Source organism: Octopus bimaculoides, chromosome 9 (genome assembly GCF_046866305.1).
Source record: "Octopus bimaculoides isolate indiv1 chromosome 9, ASM4686630v1, whole genome shotgun sequence".
Classification (NCBI taxonomy): Eukaryota; Metazoa; Mollusca; class Cephalopoda; order Octopoda; family Octopodidae; genus Octopus; species Octopus bimaculoides.
The window spans coordinates 33,720,195-33,741,860 of record NC_142936.1 but is presented as its reverse complement, the minus strand read 5'-3'; the positions used below and the strand labels follow the sequence as shown (position 1 = coordinate 33,741,860).

Genomic DNA, 21,666 nt, shown 5'->3' with positions numbered 1-21,666 from the left:
TATAAGTATTTTTATTATATATTTGATATTATTTATATATAAACCACTTGCTTCTCCAATCACTTACCCCCTCCTCCACCATCCCACTCTATATAAACGAAGGGCCTTAGAGTCAGCCCATCTAAAACCAAAGTCCTAATAAGGAGAAAGGTAGACAAACCACAAACCCCTTCAGGTACATGACCCTGCTCGATCTGTAGAAAAGACGTAGGTAGAAACTCCATAAGATGTACCCAGTGTAAGCTATAGACACATAAGAGGTGCAGCAATATCAAAAGCAGGCTAACTAGAAAGATAGTTTTTTTCTATGTGGCAGATACTCAGGAGCAATAAACACTGAAAATGTGCAGAGAACAACTTCTGCCACATACCAGGGAGAAAAACTAGAAGTAGTTGATAGCTTCCATTACCTAGGTGACCAAGTCAGTAGCGAGGGGGGGGGGGAGGGTGCGCTGAAAGTGTAGCTGCTAGAATAAGAATAGCCTGGGCAAAGTTCAGAGAGCTCTTACCTCTGCTGGTGACAAAGGGCCTCTCACTCAGAGTAAAAGGCAGACTATATTACGCATGTGTATGAATAGCGATACTACATTGCAGTGAAACATGGGTCGTGACTGCTGAGGACATGCGTAAGCTTGCAAGGAATGAAGCCAGTATGCTCCGCTGGATGTGTAATGTCAGTGTGCATACTCGAAAGAGTGTAAGTACCTGGAGAGAAAAGTTGGACCTAAGAAGCATCAGTTGTGGTGTGCAAGAAAGACGATTGTGCTGGTATGGTCATTTGGCGAGAATGGATGAGGATAGCTGTGTGAAAAAGTGCCACAGCCTAGCGGTTGAGGGAACCTGTGGAAGAGGTAGACCCAGGAAGACCTGGGATGAGGTGGTGAAGGACAACTTTCGAACATTAGGCCTCACCGAGGCGATGACTACTGACCGAGAACTTTGGAAATGTGCTGTGCGTGAGAAGACCCTGCAAGACAAGTGAGACCATAACCCGTAGCCTTTACCAGGGGTGTAGCCAGCCCACTTATGCATACCTTTCCTTCTTTGGACACAAATCCCTGCTTGCGAAGACCTGTTGAGGCAAGTGAAATCAAAATCGCAATCGAACCAAACTCGATGACTGGCACCCATGCCAACCTTCCTTCATTGGACACTAAACTCTGCTTGCGAAGATCTGTTGGGACAAGTAAAATCGTAACTGAACCAAATTCGATGACTTGCACCCGTGCCAGTGGAGCGCTAACAGCACCATCTGAGCGGGATCACTGCCATAGTTGTGGTCTGGCTTCCGTGCCGAAGGTACATAAAAAGCACCATTTGAGCATGATTGTTACCAGCATCACCTTACTGGCACTTGTGCTGGTGGCATGTGAACAAAACATTCGAGCGAGATTGTTGCCAGTGCCGCTGGGCTGACTCCTGTGCAGGTGGCACGTAAAAACGCCATTTGAGCATGGCCATTGTCAGTACCGCCAGACTGGTCCTTGTGCCGATGGCACATAAAAGCATCCACTACACTCTCGGAGTGGTTAGGAAGGGCATCCAGCTGTAGAAACTCTGCCAGATCAGATTGGAGCCTGGTGCAGCCATCTGGTTTGCCAGTCCTCAGTCAAATCCTCCAACCCATGCTAGCATGGAAAGTCGACGTTAAATGATGATGATGATGATGATGATATATATTTATCTATAGACATATATATACACCTATATACATTTATTATACAATATATGTGTAAATATGTGTGTGTGCACACACATATATATATATATATATATATATATATAGCCACCGGTTTATCTGAACCATCAATCAAATTCACCTAATAATCTCTTGTGAAAATAACACTAAATTTGCCAATTTCTGAGATATCACTCACGTCTTAGTTGCAAATTTATATTACCCTTTTCATAAACCCAATGAACTTACCACAATATATCAATGTCCTATCCCTGCACTTAATAACATTGTAACTTATCTGTATTAGAATTTCAGACTTATCAAATAAAGATATCTTTAACTATCACACCCATATTATAACCCAGATTTCGAGATCAGTGGTTCCACTGCACTCTAAGCCCTCAAATGCCAGGAACCAGGAAAGCCTATGGTTCTTGCCACCTTTCTCCCTTCTAGTTAAATACCTAAGCTTTTCTTTAAAATTCTGAACTCAATTTCCCAGCGCAACATAGCACCACCCTATTTTCAATAAATCATCTATTAAAATCTCCTACTCCACCATGCCTAACTTATGATCCATATTCGTCTCCTGTAATAGTCGCAAGCTTCACCCCTAAACCCCACCTGATTCAATACCTGCCTCAATGATACTCTCCATACTACTACTGATATTATTAAATATAACAGCAGTGATACACCCTCCCAACCTTACATCAGTAGTAATGATACCTCCAGTGTTTCTTCAGAGGTAATTGATCATACAAACTAGACCTTTCCAAGGATCAACTTCAACTCTAGTGCAAGGAAGAAAACTTGCAATTCCTGGGTGTCTCAACCGTGACATCTTGGATGTTTCTGTCTATGCAAAAATGTAACCTACAAATGTCAGGTAGTAACACCACATTCCCATAGGGAAGGTTGTCCATTTGCTGCACTGTTGATTTCAAGCACTGCTACTGAGCATGCATGAATTCCTTCTCCAATCAAAATTCTAAATTATCTGCCTCTTTAGCAACTCACATACACAACCTCAAGTTCCATAACATTCCCTATACCCTATCCTGGTCCATTATTTGTAGGGTTCCGCTGTACAACCACTAGCCTTGGAGTTTGTAAACTATGTAAAAGAGAATCACTTGCCATCTTTTGCAACCACAACCCTACCATTACTTAATAGACTCTCAGATATAATACTTTCATGTGAGCACAAATTCTACTCATTGTTTGCCCATTATGTAAAATCTATGCAATTTCCAAACTACAATATTATCTTAAGTTACACTAGTAATATATCCCTTTTACTAATATCACCCCTTCTATTATATATTTCTTCTTATGATTATCTTTGCACATCCCTCTTACCCAGCACATCTCCCTTTACAGCTACCCCATCCTCATACTTTCAATTCCTTTCCCATCTCCACCTAGCTTCTTCAACCAGAACTACTTAACATCACCACCCCTTGCCTTTGCTACCAACCTATCCTTCCTATTTACTCACATACTTCAATACTTTTCCTCCACTACCAACCAGCCTATGGTCATTCTTTGAATCCATCTTTCGCCACCCTACTGGCATCTACTAGATCTTTTCCCTCCCTTCTCTCACTATTCCAATTCCCCTTAGTTCGATACCCCACCATCTCTATTAACATCTTTTGTCAAACCCAACAATGCTACCCCTCCCACTCATCTCTCCACTTCTACTTCTTTCAATACCCTATTCACTCACCCCTCCCTCTTCCTAATCTGACTCTCTTATCGCTTCTTGCTCTTCCTTGCTTTAACACTCTTGGTACTCCCATCAAACTGCCTACTTCTTCACTCCACTTCTGCTTGCCTTCCTTTTCACTCACTCCATCTTTAGATTTCCTTGCATTATGACTTGAAATGTTAGATATCTATCTCTCCACCCTGAAGATGGAAACTGGATCTACCTAATGTTTATATGCTTCCACTACTGGTTGTATACCCATGACTTTTTGTGAAATACATCTGTCAATACTATGAAGTAATTCCAAGCCCCCAGAAACAGCTGTCAGACCTATAACACCATACTTTCTCCCCTTCATTTTCTGTGTCTTTGTACAGTGAATAAGTTTGCTCTGTTAGTATATAAATATCTATAAGGCGGCGAGCTGGCAGAAACGTTAGCATGCTGGCCGAAATGCTTAGCGGTATTTCGTCTGTCTTTACATTCTGAGTTCTAATTCTGCTGAGGTTGACTTTGCCTGTCATCCTTTTAGGGTCGATAAATTAAGTACCGGTTGTGTACTGGGGTCAATCTAATCAACTGGCCCCCTCCCCAAAAATTTTGAGCCTTGAGTAACTTCTGATTTCTCATTATTTTCTCCCTGTCTATTTCAAACCATGAAGCTGCAAGTATTGCATCATCATTTTGTATTGTTGCATCATCTTTTGAAGTAAAAATTGGCCATCACCGTTGTTGACGTTGAGAGAGTTTGAAACATAGTCAGGAATTGGGTAATTTTTCTCAAGGAATTTTTTCTTAACTTTGAACCAGTCGTAACTGAGGGTGCTAATAAAATATCTGGATAAGTTTTGGCATATAACAATCAATATTCTTTCCTCTATAGGATTTCAAGTCGATTTTTTATGCACACAAGTATCTAATTTGATAATATTTAATTTAAATAAACGATGTCTAAACTGGGGCAAAATGAATCATGACTAATTTCAATAATTTCTTTTCTTTAACTTCATGGTATGTAAATATATCATGAAGAGAGCCATTCCAGCAGATTGTGAAGAAGCTATAGAGAATATTACATGTGGAATTTTCAGATTTAGTTGAGTTTGATATCATATGCCACTTTCCATGATCCTCTTTCAATTCGACCTAGATGTTTTAAATTTTTGTCGTATTTCTCATGTCTAAGGATGGCTACTGATGTGTATACGTCTTCTCAAATGCAATTCTGGAGAAATGAAGAGGCAAATTTACCTTATCTCATTCATTTTGCCCCAGCTAGATTTGTCTTTTATATGCTCAAAGAGAATGGTGATAATTTTCTGAAATAGTGTTCAGATTATGAAAAATGTTTTTAATGCATTTAGAGGTCATTTGCTTAAATGATATAATTTTTGTATGGTAGTGAATATTTGCAAAAATATTTTATTCTCAAAGTCAAAAGTAAATCGTACTTGTGTCCCCTATATATATTTTTTCATGGTTTTTGATGGTTTTGAATGAATCTAACCATTGAAACCATGCGTGGGCAGCCTGTCTTGAGATATGACTCGTCACCAGGTGGACCGTAGTTTTCCCATGACAAATGAAAACCGTTGGAAAAATAACTCGTTCTTTTAGGTGAACTACCCATTCAAAGTGAGATGGATGTAAATAGTAAAAGCTTACCTGAAAGTTAGCCGTATCAGAAAAACAGCCGAACCTGTTATAATCGGTATAATAGTTATAGAAAACAATTAAACAGCATGAATTTACTATTATATTTGTCTACTTGAAGTAGAAATTTATGTGAATTCTCTATTGTTTTCAGTGTTTTGAATGAATCTGACCATCAAAACCGTCGTAAATCATTCATTCTTTAGGTAAGCCACATGTTCAAAGTAATATTGGGTTGGCGCAATAATTATTGCGGCTTTTTTTCAACAAAAACAATAACAATATTTAACAAAAACATCTTTAAATGACGGTCTGACTGTCTGCCAAGTAAATGAGAAGCAGTAATTGAAGTAGATGGTGAATATGCTCTGGAAAAATCATTTAAAGATGTTTTTGTTACATGTGGCAAGACTTCTGCCTGTCCTCACCAAAAAAGCCACCCGTTTAAAAAAATATTCTTTTCGACACAATCCCTTTTGGCTATGGAGAATACGAATCTGCAAAAAGATTGGCTTTTTTAAATTACCACCCCCACCCCACACCCATTTCCTTCATTTTTAAAACTTTTTTCAGAAATTATTTTTTAAGAATTCTTTTTTCTAAATATGCAGAAAAATACGTACATTATGATTTGGACTAACATTTCAAAACATTTCTGTACTTACGGTTAGGGTTGGGGGAAAAAAGTCAAAATTGGAGAATTGGGAGGGGGGGATTTAACGATACCGATTTTTGGCAATTTCGCGATCTTTCGGTACTAGATCCCATAACTTCCGGTCGTTGTGCGCACGCATACGGATTACATTAGCGTTTAGTGTATGGCCATATATATATATATATCTTCAGTAAATCATAAATCTGAAAGAGAAGCTTACTTTAAGTTATAGAGCAGTAGAGTATATAAAAAAAGATAGATATGGCCGGTATAATATATGGCCATACACTACACGATAATGTAATCAGTATGCGTGCGCACAACGACCGGAAGTTATGGGATCTACTACCAAAAGTTCGCCGAAAATGGTGGGGAGGCGGGAGTCTTTCCCATGTTATTGTTTTTGTTGAAAAAAAAAAGCCGCAATAATTATGCACCAACCCAATACTAAAAAATTCGGAATTCCATATGGAGAGCAGATTTTGAAAAACAGGTTTGGTAATTTACCATAGATTTTTTTGTTTTCAAAAATTTCAATTGTATCCCCTCTCCCACTTCATTGACGACATTCCGGATGTTTTTAAACTCGTCTGCTCATATACGCATGCGTGAAATATTTTCGAGCCAGCAGACGAAATGATGGAGGCCTCAACGCAATCGTTCGCATACTAGAAATAACAGCTAAAGCTTTGAAAAATATCTTTTTCAAAAATTTCGTTTTTTAAAAATCCTTCTCCGTCTTTCAGAATGACACCAGCCCAAAAGAAATAAGAAATTCATCAGCATATATGCCCCACCCCACTCCACCTAACTTTTGTCGAAATATTAGGTAAATTTTCGGCCCCTTTTTCTTAATTAATGAGAAAGCAGAATAGACTTTTCACTCATTTGCTTTGCAAGAAAAGAGCACATACGAAATGAGTTATTAGATATGTCAAGCTAAATGCAAATCGACGAAAGGAAAACTAATGCTAAAGTTTATGAAACTGAAAGGAAAACCCTAGTTTCGGTTTTAAAAAGCCGAAAATAATAATTTTTAATGCTTACAATTCACCCAAGACTAGGCCCCTGTGCAATGCGTCCCCTACAAAGGTCGAGATCACATCATATAAGAACATTGCGACACAATTTCTTCACTGCAAATGGTCCTGCACATTTTCAATGTCATCCCGAAGGAAATTAAAGTAGAAAAAGATCCCACAGCTTTCAAACGGTACCGGGACAAATTCCTCCAGAAAATACCGGATAACAAGTATTTGCTTGAGTGGTCCATGGTGTCCCGAAATAACTAGCTAAAAGACTTTTCCAGGTGGTGTTATTGAGTCAGCCATGGCCTGGACCAATAATGGCCGAAACCAATCTAAGTTTTATATATATATAAATGACATTTCTTTCCCATTTCTAACAAAACTGTCCGATGAACGGGAACGTGAAACTCCGAGTAACCGTTTTTTGTTATATTTATGCTGCTTTTAAATAAAGCATATTATTCTACCTCTGGTATTTGAGTACTCTTTTTTCCACCTTGTTGCACATTTATGTGCTCACTCCGGTATATATATATATATATATAAACCTTATTGAATAATTTCTTTTACTCCGCAGTGGAGCCTGTATGTTGTCGTTCGGTCTGCTACAAACAACAACTGTATATAATCACAAATTCCCATCTCAAACAATAATACAAAATGGAAGAGTAAGAACAAAACAATTAGAAGCCACAACAAAAATTCCGATTGTATCAAAACTCATTCCCTATTACAAACAAGGTGGTAGCAGTGTAGTGTAAAAAAGAAAATTTCTTTCGCGATCGCTAAACTTCTAACTAAAAGCATGTACAATAAACGATCGCCGTTTATTGTACAGGAAATTAAGCAAAAATATATCTGAAGAAATTTAGCTTCCACCTAAGAAAATTATTTTTAGATCATAAAGCCATTTGAATTAAGCAATTAGTAACTAACTAATAAAAAAAAAAAATGTAACAGCTTCTCTAATAAAAATTTCATAATAGAGATTTTCATTAATTTATTATACGCTAGCTAATAAGAAGAGAATTATTACTGACAAAATTAAGAGGAGCTTCTATTCGGAAATTATTACAATAAAGAATTTCAGCGCTACATAAAAAGCATTTATCGTGAAATAATGAGAATATAAAGAATTAGACAACTGTGTTATAAGCAAAATATTAACACGCTGAAAACAAATCAAGAGTTACAAAAGTAAACGTTTCAACGAACAGAACATTAACAGAAAATGAAATTTTGTTAGAAAAAAATCAACATCCCACTCATAAATAGCATTCTTATTAATTTAGAAGTTATGACTGAAAGAATTGCTTTAATATGAAGCAAATTAAATCACAGGCAAGCTGAAATAGCGATTTACCTGCCATTTCGCTCAATCTTCTGCCGAAACGAAAACTACATAACTGATTATTTTGCATCAATTTCCGTTTGCCTTATTTAGGATGCAACATCGTTTATATTTGTAATTCAATCTGAAACAAACTGTAGTATACATAATTAGAGATATTTATAGCTATATTATTTAGGAAAGTCTGGCTCATCGTCATAATAATATCTACATTCTTATATACTATGTGTCAGAGCACACCAGTGTACTGCGATATGTAACTGGGTGTGCCCCAATATACTATATTTAAAAAGGCGAAAAACACAAACCGCTAATTTTAAACATATGAAGTTTTGATATCTGTCCTTAAGTTTCTGTGCATAAAAGCATTTTATATTAATAAGCCAAATTATATACAGTAATCCCTCTCCATACCGCGGTTTATTATTTAAGCTTACGTCGATTCCGCCGTGGCGTTGTTTTGCATTTATATCAAATATAAATTATAAAAATAAAGAAAATACAGTACTGTTTCTATTTCGCGGATTTTCACCTGTAGTGCGGGGGGGGGGGTGTAACACCCGCGATAGTCGAGGGATTACTATAAATACCTTTTTAAAGCACATTTAAGAAATTTTCTGGACAAAATATTTGCTTACGAGTGTATCACAAAATAGAAAGAACGGAACCAGTTTTAATGAAAACCACAGAAGCATCGCAAGTGATGTCTCATCAATTGTGAAGTTTTTGCGGGTTTACAACAAGGGAAAGGATACGTTTATGTACTAATGTCTTACAGAAAGCCACATGTTTGGTGCTTCTTTTTTTTTTTAATGATCTTATAAGAATAAAAGGTAAAGTCAGGGTTTGGAACTAAAACAATTTGGTTTATAAGATGACATACTTAGCGATTAAATCTACTTAGCTCATGGCTGATGTTTCTTTTAAGCTCGGATGGATAAAAAAAAAACAAAAAAAAAAAAACACTCAACTTCAAAGGGCTCAAAATTTCTTACATTCCACTGCCCTCTTCTCTAGATAATAATAATTACTAACACCATTAGTGGACATACCACAATTATTTTGAAAACAGTAAGATGGTTTGAAATTTATTACAGTGCATGTAATATATATCTTTCGAAATAGTATTTTCTTTGTCTACATACGTAGAATTGAACGTGCAGTCATAGGAGACATCTAACAGGTAAAAGCCTTGTTATACACTTGTCACATCTAACTTCAGAGTTGTAATCTATTTTCATTTTGTCAAGATGTAAACAATCTCAAGTATGGAACAAATCGAAGATTTAATCAAGCTACAATAATATTCTGCTACTGTATAACGTTGATAAAGCTTCATATTTTAATAGCTGTATTACTATCTTATTTTCACGTCAGTGAGCGAATTGTAGTAGCTACTCCATAAAGCTGTGGATTCTAGGAAAAAAAAGTTATGTAACGGTTAGTACTTCGTTGCAATCAAGGGTCACCAATTGTAATCGATGGATGTGACAACTATTCATGCGATGGTGAAAGCGAAGGCTGCAATTCTTTAACACGAGGTCACCAATTTGTAACGGTTAGTGTTGTTAAGGTATTGGTTGCCAATGTGCAAGATGGAAGAACAGTGACTGAAGTTGTAAAGAGATATTTATTTACTGGTACTTTGTATATATCCAAAACCACGACGGGTTGGTATGTATAACTAGTAAATGGAGGTAAAAAGAGTTAATTTCGACTGGTATGTGTGTACACGATCTCATAGTAGTATATATAGAGAAATATGGTAATGTTGCAGAGAAAAGAAATTTAGTGGAAAGTGAGAGTGGTGGGACGAAACAGCTGCTTAATTGGTGAGTTACCATAGTTGTCTTTTTGTGCCTTTTCCTTTAGAGACGGCATTTTGTTCAGCCGGTCAGCCAGACTCGGTTCTCACCAACTAATTCCTTATTCAAGCACTCAGGCTCTTACCCAGGGGGGACGACCTTAGCTTACGGAGTTCTCAGAAGAATAGACCTGTTAGGTGAAATTTGGCGATCGAGGATCGAGTCCAGGCCATGCCCGCATGGAGCTACTACAGTTATATAGATGTAACCATGGCTGTTGAGTAAAGAAGTTCGCATCGTAACTAATTGTTCTGGGTTCAGACCAACTGCATACCACTTTGGACAAAAGTGTTCTACAACAGCCTTGGGCTGATCAATATTTTGAATCAAATTTGCTAGATAGAAATAGTCTGGAAGTCTATTGCATGTGTGTGAGCGCGTGAATTTTATGCCGTTTGAAACCGCACTTACCAGGAAACAAAGACCAGGTGAAGACAATGATATAAAAGCCTCATCAGTTTTTTAAAATTTTATCAACATAATCGTAATCTACATTGCTGTAAATGTGTCTCTGCAACATTTCATCAACCCTTTTCCAGATTATTCCAAGATATTTCGAATTTTGATATGTTATTTTTTTTTTTTGGAAAAGCACGAAAAAATACATACTGAAAATATACATATTATGAAATGGGCCCGAACGTGAGATCATGTGGTTTCCAAAGCTTGCTGGATCATCCCAATACACACACGTTGACTAGTGTTCGGTAGCCATTTTCGATAGTTTCTACTCGAAGGGAGAGCACGCATGAATATACAGCTTGCTCACTGGAGTTATTGTTCTTGATTTTGTTTTTGTACTTTTTGATCTTGAACCCATGCAATGAAAAGCGAGGAGTATACGAAGTGAGGTATTTTTGCCACGGAGGATGAGTTTAAGGTTTCTGTTCACAGAAATGTAAGACAGGTCAACTATGCAACCAGAAATGAAAAAAGGAGAGAAAGAAAGAAAGGCTGGTTACAAGTCACATGTCAGCAGCAGGCAGAGGAGAAAGAAGGAAAGAGAGATGGAGAAAGAGCAACAGAGACAAAACAAGGGAAGGGAGGAGAAAGGAGAAAGTCTAGAAATAGAAGTAAGAGGGCGAGAGAGAGAGAAAAAAAAAGGAGAAAGAGTGAGGGCTAGAAACAGAGTCGCACGGATATATAAAGAATTGATTGCAATGTCACTGCAGCGACTTTGTTTCAATTCTTACTGGTATTTCACGAAACTTTGCAAGGAAACAGATTTATCGGTCAAAATTCAGCCAATAATTGAATACTTGTTCCACCTGCTGAACACCGTCCGTGTGTGTGTATTCTTGGGATCTTTACCCTTTGAACGGCAGATCGAGAAATTAATTCTTTGTGACTAAACACTTTCAAACTTCGGACACTGGTAGAATGTGGATCTATTTCAAAACGGGGGCACCAGTATTTTCTTAACGAAACACTTTGAAACTTGGGACACTGGTAGAATGTGTCATATAAAATATCTTTTACTCTTAGTCTTCTTAACAAAAAAACGTACATCGCAAGTTATTCCATGTTAAAGTTGTCGTATTTCTGTAATTTCAACCAATCACCGACGTCTATTCAGCTGAATAGAGTTACTGCTGGGCGGTCATAAAAATGTTATTCCCTGTGATATATTTCATCCGGTTTAATCGTAATTTATACGCATATATTGTTTATATAATAAATTACGCTGTGCGTATCTATGTGTGTAACAATTTTAGAGTTCGGATTCTAGAGTTAGGGTTAGGGTTAACAGTCTAGTTAGGGTTAGGGGATTAATACGATATACACCGTTACAGCGCTAATTGTTTTCAACTGAATAGACGTCAGTGATTAGTAGAAATTATCGAAATAAGACAATTTTTTACATGAAATAAATTCGAATACAAAATTTTTTTTGTGTTCTATAACACAAAATAGATAAGTATACGAAGTTTGAAAGTCTTTCGGTACCAAAAACACTACATAAAACATAAATGAAAACTGGTGCCCCCGTTTTGAAATAGATCCGAATGTGACATATAAAACATCCTTTACACTTTGTGTTGTTGAGAAAGGTTTATATTTTCAAAGTTATTTTGTGTTAAAGTAGTCGTATTTCGGTAATTTCAACCAATTAATGACGCGTATTCAGCTGAATAAGATTACTGCCATTGTTTGTCAACAACTATCGGCAGTGTATATTTCGTTTGTCACTGTTATTTATGACATCGTTCATGCATTTGGACTGGTTTTAGCGTTGGGGTTTTAGGGTTAGGGTTTCAGGGTTAGGGTTTTAGGGTTACTTGTGGAAGTGCCACATAAAGTGCCCGTGTAGTTCCATGTAAAAGTGCCTGTGTGGTTGGCATTAGGAAGGGCATCCAGCTGGAAAAACCATACCAAATCAGACCGGAGTCTGGTGCAGTTCCCCAGCTTGCCAGCTTTGGTCCAACCCATGCTAGCATGGACAATGGAAGTTAAGCAATTATGATGATGATACTAGCGTGGAAGGCGGACATTAAACGATGATGATGATGATTATATATAGGCGCAAGAGTGGCTGTGTGGTAAGTAGCTTGCTTACCAACCACATGGCACCTTGGGCAAGTGTCTTCTACTATAGCCTCGGGCCGACCAAAGCCTTGCGAGTGGATTTGGTAGACGGAAACTGAAAGAAGCCCGTTGTGTATATGTATATATATATATATATATGTGTGTGTTTGTGTTTGTCCCCCCAATATCGCTTGACAACCGGTGCTGGTGTGTTTACATCCCCGTAGCTTAGCGGTTCGGCAAAAGAGAACGACAGAATAAGTACTAGGCTTACAAAGAATAAGTCCTGGGGTTGATTTGCTCGATTAAAGGCAGTGCTCCAGCATAGCCGCAGTCAAATGACTGAAACAAGTAGAAGAGTATATATATCCCTTTTCCCCCTCCCTCTTATCTCTCAGTCTCTTTTGCTCTCCTTCCTCACCTCCCTTGTACCATGTTTCTGTCTCTCTCTCCTTCCCTCACATGCTGTGATCCTCCTCTCATTATTTGATCCCTCTGATTTCTTTACCCTCTCTCCTATTCCTTAGTCCCTCTGCCTTCTTCAACTCCTCCCCTCCTCTACCACATGATTGCTGTCCAGTTTATGCATTGTCCTTCTTTTTCAGTTGACCACCTTTGAGATCAGTCACATCTTTTCTATTCTGTCTCGCCACCTGGCCAGTCAAGATTTTTCCATTTCCTTTTTCCTTGTGCTAGCTTACTATACTCTGTTTTGATTTATTTTTTATTTGTTGTATAGCTGAAAGGTTTTTGTCCATTGTATGTGTGTAGTTCTGTTTCTTATGATACGTTTGTCTCTTTCTGTTTGTTATTTCCTTGTGTTTGTATATGTACATTCGTTTGCCTTGCTCAGGGACTTGGTGCCTTCAGCTTAGGCCCTTGGCCCAGCTGGTTTCGAGTGGTGTCAGAGAGGGTTGGGCAGGGCTACATGGGTATTCGGGACTCCGACTGAGGGGGTGGTTGGCTGTGGATGGTCTGTGTATCTTATTTTGTTCTGTTTGCTGTTGTTGTGTTATTGTCCTTTTCCTCCTTCTTGTGTTTTGGCGGTTTCCGTTGTTTGTTTTTTGGCTTTGATTTATATATATAAGGCAAAGTATAGATAATATTGTAGTGAATTCGACTTACAGCTGTTTCCGACAGTTATTATAGGTTTGTTCATTGATCAGCTTACTCAATCAGTCCACTGATTGGTTGAGAAAAATTGAACGACCTTAAAGAACTAATGCTATCTTTATCAGAGTCATACATATATATGTAACTTACACTAAAAATGCTTCACTGGTCAAAGAATCCTATGCTTCAGTAACCACTTTTTTTAAGAAAAATGGTGTCATAATATCAGAATCAAAAAATAGAGGCAGCATCTTCATTTTTCTGACAATGAAACTTATGATCCTGAAATTCACCCTCATCCTAAACTAAAATAAGATACATGATGTCTTCTGTCCTTTTTTCAGAGTTCATACATTCCAAAAAGAGATAGCATTAACAAAAGCCATATATTGTATAAGAGTAGTCTTGTGTGTATTTAGTACATTCCTCTGAAACAGTACATCTAGGATGAAATATTTTATGTTGCATGAATCTGAATCAGAGTATGCTTGAGTAGTCATTGTACACAGGAAAAAGAACAAAGCTTGATGAGGAATTTAGTGACCTCCCAATGCTCTCATTCATGAAACCTTTGCTACAACAAAGCTACTGCCTAAGTATTAATCACTCTTATACTAGTCCTCAACTAGCTGATATACTCGTCCAGCATTATATTGATGTGTAAGGCACTGTGCACCAAAATAAGTAGTACATGAACTTCTGAAGAAAGAAAAAACTGAAAAGGTGTGAAATTTGTGTCTTTCAGAGAGGGAAGGCCTTGACCCTAAAATAGAAAAAAAAAAATGTGCGCCTGATGTCTATACTCCACAGTCCAATCATGAAGAAAGTAATGAAGTCTATACACTTGATTCCCTGGATGCTAACTGCTTCAGTATGATGGGAAATACCAGTATGGAGTGGGATAAGGTAGGAGATATAGGAGTGGTTCAAGGAAACAGAAATGTACTAGGTGTGGGAGCAATATAGTAGGTGAGTGGATCATGATGGTAGATATGAGAAGGCATTGAGAATGACAGCAGATAACAGGTGTTTAGAATGGGGTATAACAGAGGGAAGAGAGAACAGTGGCTGAAGGCACAGAAAGGAGGTGGGGTGATTGGTTGAAATGGTGGGCTCAGGAATGTAGGAGACTCTTAGGGAGGGGATGGGATGTAATGTGTGCTGCTTCTGCTCTCAGGTGAGTACAACAACCAATTAGTACCAAAGTAGAACAAGCATAACTGAGTGATTTTAGGTTATTATTTTTGCTGTAATGGACAGGTCTTCTTGAGCACAGCAAAATGACAATCATCTCAGTCCCTTGTCACCTTTTCTGTAAGGCTCAACAACTTGAGATCAGCCTTCAAAATTTCATGAATTCCATCCACTTTAAGCCATTGACACTTCTTTATGCAACCATCTTCATTCACATACATCATCTGACCAAACCAGTGCAGTCTTCTCTCTTGCATGCTACATCTAATTCCTCTTATGCCTAACTTTTCTTTCAATACATTTGCACTTTGCTGTACATGCACACTATGGACTTCTTCCAGTTTTCATCTACTAAATCTACTTGTAAGTCTTTGGTCTTAAATTCAACCACAAAACTATTATTTACATCATCAATGGCAATGCTATCAATTAGAAAAGAAAGGAAAACCCAATTACTTTTAGTAATTTAAGATGATTTAAATTAAGATATATTTTGAAAAAGCAAAGCAGTAAGATGGTAATTCTGAGGCAATCTTGAATTGTTTGAAAAATTAGATATATATCATTGCTATTAAGGCACTAATTTAATGAAAAAGGATGGAAATGTTTTATTTGTGAAATCAGTTCAAAACAAAAACGAAATGTGTATGTATGACTGAAAGAGAGCGATTATAATTTACTGTAGGTTCACCATAATAAGGATTTAAGCAATACCACATGTTCCATTATAATTATTGTTGTTGTTGTTCTTATTATTATTATCATTAAAGATGTAAAGAATGAATGTGAAAATTAAAAAAAAACTAATATTATCAATAATACTTCATAATATTAGTGTATTAATAATAATCTTCATAATATTAGTGTATTAATAATAATCTTCATAATATTAGTGTATTAATAATAATCTTCATAATATTAGTGTATTAATAATAATCTTCATAGAATGTTAGGAATATACCATTCAATTTGATCTCCATCCAGAGAATAACTTATACATTTCCTCCTTTGAATAACCCATAGAAGAAAAATCTTGTGTTAGCTTAGGTTTTTTTTTTTCTTCTTAAATAATAAATTTGTAATAATTTTGTTTCTCACTTCAAGTAAGATAATGTTCAAAAGTCCACTTTTGGCTATCTGTTTCAGAGCACTGTTTTGTAGAAACAGATTCTCCATGTTTTGTACTGTGAAGACATGCTCCAGTCGTTACATGAACCAATGTTCCATTATTCTGTAAAATTCAAAAAGAAAAAATATTTTGTTTTACTTCATAAACTAAAAGACAATATATCACATTTCGTCATATTTCTTAGAAATGTATTATTAAATATACCTTAAAGTATTTCCATTCTTGAACTTTTTTCTCACCATCACACAATTGCAGGGTAGGCTTATCTCCAGTCTGGAGAATTTGAAGACAACCATTCTCCCTCCGAAGTTCATTTTTTAAACTTAAAGAGAAAATCTACAAAAAGAATATTAAGAAGAAATATGAAATGAAAACCAATTTATAAGCAATGTTTGCAGCAATTGGCCCATCCATACATGTTATATATAACAAATAACAAGTTCAGCTGACATGAGTTAAATATAAAAACAACAAGTTTAACAAAATATAATATGTTTTTTGTTCAAAGTCACTTCAAAAGCAAGAAAATTGTAGCAAAGCTGCATGACAGTGGTGTCAGACATAGCATGCAGACCATCATACAACTTGTTTGACATTGAGTTTTTATTCTTCTCTTCCATTTAATGAATTCAGTGTGCACATATCTACAAGCAAGCATACTTCTAGTATAAACATATAGACATATCTATATATGCAGTGCTTGCTACTGCTAGATATCTCTAACAATCTATCTAACTATCCATCAATCAATCTATTTACTTGTCTTGATCTATCAATCAATTCAATAGTAGTCTAAACATTTACCTATCTGACTATTAATCTGACTATCTGTCTGATTAGCAATCTGCTTGTCTGTCTATCTATCTATCAACCTATCTATGTAACTACCTAGCAAACAATCTGTTATCTATGTATCAAACTAACTATTCATTAGTCTGTCAGTCAACCTATCTATCTGTCTATCAGCCTGAATAACTACCTACCTAATATTCCTCCATATCACAAAATACCTATTGATCCATTGAACAATTTATTTTTCTGTCAGTTTGTCAATTCATCTGTTTATCTCTCTATCAATCTATATCTACCACATCAAAGACTTATGAAAGGCCACTGTCCTGCTTATCTGATTGAACAATCAATCCCCATAGATATCCAAGACTGCAACCAGAAAAGGCCACCCAACTGATTGGCATAAAGTCATTCACAAGATACATGCCTGTCTCTGTTCCATTGATTCACTTGTTTTCTGTCTCTGCCTTTTCCACTGTTAATGTAACGGCTCCTTCTCTGACCCACTCATCACTCCTCCTTTTCACAAAATTTGTTGAGCTTCTTCTCCGTCTCCTGCACTAATCTCAATGTCCAGTCCTTCCTTCCCAGAATGTTGATCCTCTAGAATTCCCTTTTGATCGTGAGGAACATTAATGGAATGACTTTCACTGGTCTACGAAGGTCTACAAAGGCTATGGGTATTACCCATTCCTCAAGGCAAAGACAGTTAAAACATGCATACTGAGCTGTCTGTCAGTTGCCTGTTAGCATCTGTCTAAACCCAATTTAAGTGATGGATAATACATCTAATTCATTGAGCTTATTAAGGTGGAAGACAGTGATAGCTGTGGTCACAATGGTGAGGATGGCAGTGTATTAATGGTGAAGATGACAGTGTATTGGTGGTGAAAATACAAACCATTATAAGTATAGCAAGATATATGGAGGTGGTTGTGATGATAATGGTGCTAATAGAGATGGACATGACAAATAAAGGTAATGATGACAGTTGTAATGAATGCTCCCCAACTTGTAAGAGGTATATAAAAGTAAATTATATATAAATACAGATGCATATATATATACACACAAAATTGGCATATATTTCAGAATTTCATTTTCAACTTGAACCTATTTTACATATGCTAATTTGGACACATTCACAAAACTATGGATATTCTTTTAAATGAATAGTGGCAACTAACTATAAATTCCTGTCTCCCCACTTCAATTTCTTTATTTACTTCACATGTGTTCATATATGAGGTAATTAAAGGTCTAATATATCTATATTGGTTTTTCTTTTTTTGTTTTCTTGATTTATGTTATAGTCCTATTCTCCTTGTTTGCTAGTGTTTAATGATTTGAATTAAATTACAGATATATTTTCCTACTTTCAAACACAGTGCCATGTATCCAAAATATTCGATGCTGCTCATCCATTTAATATAAAACATTTGAAAATTACTTTTTACTTTTATTTATGTTAAGTAAAGCTGTTGCTTAGCTTTTCATCTGAACTTAAAGATAAAACTTCTTTTCAAGACATTTGTTTCTAAATATATTTTTTATCAATGTAACATTCAGCAATCAATTGTTTAGTCTTATGAACTATACAAGTGTTCTTGTATTTTACTGTCATTGTCATTTTTATTATCATTGATCATTTTTCCATTTCTATAAAACTGCAGCAAATGCAAAGAGATTTTCTTTGTCTAAATTGTAGTTGATAATTTATGAACTGCATATTGAACAATTTATCAAGTTTAGTTAATCAACTGTTCCACAAAACACTGATGACACTTATTGAAGAGGAAAAACATGAAACCAATACCTATAGGGTTTGAAACAATGTATTTGTTGTTTTTGTGTTGTGTCACAAAAAATTATTACTAGTGAAAGACAAGGTATATCTTTAATAAATTACCCCTTATATTTGATTTTGGTTTCTAGTTTGGATTTCTCTATTTCACCTCCTTGGGAGAAAACACACATTAAGGTATTGTTACCTCCGCCAAGAAAAGAGGTTATGTTTTCATTGGCGTTGGTTTGTCCGTCTGTCCATCTGTGTGCAAAATAACTCAAAAAGCTGTGAATGGTATTTGATGAAACTTACAGGAAAAGGTTGGTAATGACACAAGGAACAGATGATGAAATTTTGGTAGTGATCTGGGATTTTTATGGATTCTTGAAGGATTTTTCATTTGTCGTATCTACTTTACATGAAGTATTGTTACATTCTTTGATTATCTCCCTTGAAAACACATCGTTTTCAAGTAATCTATGATGACATTGCTGATTTCAAAGTTTATTTTCGTTTTTCTATTAGTAATTCTACTCGCGTATCTATCTTAAAATGAACTGCTTGGCAGAGGTCTGCAGAGGATGACATGACAAGCCTTGACTATTGGGATCGACTCAAACAGCTCAGGCTTTTCTCCTTCCACCACCGCTATGAGCTCTATATCATCTGTATGATGTGGAAAATATTCTATCAACATTGCCTATCTTTAAAATTCGTCTGAGGCTTGGCCCCCGTGCCATCCATCCACTACAGAAATGTTTGTGTCATATCACAACATTATGACAGAACTATTTCACCTCAATTGGCCCTGCTCTCTTCAACATTGTGCCATACACACATAAGAGAGGAAAGTGACTTCACGACATTCAAATGATCCCAAGATGATTACCCCCAACAAATACCAGATAAACCACCCACACCCAGATATGTCTCTGAAAACAATAACCCTCTGCTTGAATGGGCTACAGTTCCCCAGAGCTGACTGTGTATCTCTTCCAGGTGGTTGCTATTAAATTAGACATGGCCTGAGTCAACTTACCTAAGTAATCTAATCTATGCTATAACCTTTTAATCAAAGCATGACAACGTGGGTAGAGGCTGATATTTTAACATTTCTGATGGTCTTAAGTAGAAAAAAAATTATTAAAGATTTATATAGAACTACATTCAGAGTATGTCTATAATCTATTGTGTTTAGACCTGGTTTCTATCCTCACACTGTTCCGTTTTGTAGATGCAATTTTTTTTTTAATAAAGCACTCCGAAATTAGAAAAATCAAAAATCTGCAACAATCTCAGTCCCATGAGTATCGGATAATGGATTTTCAACTGTGTAAAGAAACTGATTGTGGTGATCGTAGTTTTGACGGTGATTGTGGTGAAAGCAGAGACAGTGTTGATGATGACGATGGTCGAGGTTATGTTTTTGCTGGCATTGGTTTGAGAAATTGGGCAATTTTCAGCATGCGTGTATATGGGTGGCGATGAGCTGCTTGGCGGAGGTCTGCACTCTCCGAGTGCTTTTCTAGTTAGCATTATTATCACAGTTTTGAAAGGTAATAAAATCAACCCAAATTGTACTCCATCAATGATAAGATAGGGAGGTGGGCTGAAAAGTTCATAGGCTGACTATGAATGAGTAATGCTAGAGCTGTGAAATTTTACCTGCATTGATTTCAACTCTTATTAATAACTGTATTAATTCTTTCCAGGTAAATTGACATCTGATTGTTCAAAGAAGACTTTAAAAGTAACTAGTAGCAACTTCTCTTGAAAACTGACAAAATTTGGTATTGTGATGTTATCAATTACCTGTAGAGAAGGGTTTGGCTCCCAAAGACATTTATGCTGACATGGTTGCTCCATTAGGGGATGATGTTCCAGTTTTATCAACAGTGCAAAAGTGGGCAGCTGAATTTAGGAAGGGAGTGGGAGCATCTTGAAGACAACCCAAGGTCTGGACATCTTGCAACTGCTACCACTGAGGAAAACATAGATCATGTTCACATGGTGATGGATGACAGGTGACTGACTATAAATCAAATAGCCAATGGCTATTTGATTTATAGTGAAAGAGTTGAGAATATTCTGCACAATGAATTTGGCATAATGAATGTTTCTGCTTGGTGCCAAGTCTTCTGACATCTGATCAAAAGCACACCAGGCTTATCACACCACGGGAAAAATCTGATGTATGTTGCCTAACCCAAGATCAGTGTTGGATTCATCACTTGGAGCTAGAGACAAAGAGACAATCCATGCGGTAGAAACATCCCTCCTGACCTGCTCCAAAGAATGCCAAGATTCTTTCATCTGCAGGGAAGGTGATGGGCACAATATTTTGGCACACAAAAGCATTGTGTTTATTGACTATCTTCAAGAGGGCCACACAATCAATGGAGAGTACAGTGCCAACTTGCTGAGGCAGTTATGAAAGGCTATAAAGACCAAACGCTCAGGAAAACTGATAAAAGGAGACTAAAAGTGTCTTGTTTTATCAGGATAACGCTCCAGCATACAGGTCCTTAATTTCAATGCTTTGTGTGCATGATTGTGGCTTTGAACTGATTCATCACTCTCCTGATTTTGCCCCATCTGACTATCACCTGTTCCCTACGATGAAAATACATTTGGCTCGGAACCAGTAGCACAGTGATGATGATGTCACATTTGCTTCTGATGACCTTTTTTACAAACAGGATGAAAGCTTCTTCATTAATGAGATCCAAGCACTGCAATACTGATGGAAGAAGTGAGTGGACTGCAAGGGGTACTATATTGAAAAATAAACCTCATTTGGTCACATTTCATGAGAGTATCTTGGTTGGTCAATGAACTTTTCAGCTGACCCTCATACTTTACTTCAAAAACCTAGTCTAGCTAACTGTATGCAGAAAACAAAATGGCTCACTAGAGTTGGCAGAAAAACTAAAATTAATGAGTGTTTTGTTAAATTCAGGTCTATGTGCAAACTTATTTTCAATTCTATAACTTCTACTCCAAAAATAAAATGTCTAAAGACTCACTGTTTCCTTTCTCTTGAGGATTCAATGTTATTGTTATAAATCATGGAAACCATTGCACAATGAAGCAGATTCTTAGAGCAAATGTTGCTGCTTAGAACAGATGCCTAATCAAAAGTATTCTATACTTAACCATCCTAACTTTAGTTGGACAGTATT

The 21,666-nt window shown here is 36.6% G+C and overlaps 2 protein-coding genes across 4 annotated transcripts in view; both read right to left on the bottom strand.

The window, feature by feature from the left end:
- LOC106883346 (uncharacterized) overlaps positions 1-15,992 on the bottom strand; it is a 79,863-nt gene extending 63,871 nt beyond the window's left edge. Inside the window, exons 1-2 of one of the 3 annotated variants that reach the window (XM_052970569.2) lie at positions 10,554-10,691; positions 8,092-8,213 (exon numbers count right to left, since the gene is read on the bottom strand). In XM_052970569.2, coding sequence (XP_052826529.1) covers positions 8,092-8,149 — 58 coding nt within the window. In that variant the 5' untranslated portion in view covers positions 8,150-8,213; positions 10,554-10,691. Of the gene's footprint in view, positions 1-8,091; positions 8,214-10,553; positions 10,747-15,875 lie in introns of those variants that run through there. The other 2 variants (XM_089357364.1, XM_052970570.2) reach the window with 2 other exon arrangements.
- LOC106884391 (putative N-acetylgalactosaminyltransferase 9) overlaps positions 15,361-21,666 on the bottom strand; it is a 114,824-nt gene continuing 108,518 nt past the window's right edge. The window contains exons 10-11 of the mRNA XM_089357362.1: positions 16,111-16,242; positions 15,361-16,008 (exon numbers count right to left, since the gene is read on the bottom strand). Coding sequence (XP_089213488.1) covers positions 15,877-16,008; positions 16,111-16,242 — 264 coding nt within the window. The 3' untranslated portion in view covers positions 15,361-15,876. The remainder of the gene's footprint in view (positions 16,009-16,110; positions 16,243-21,666) is intronic.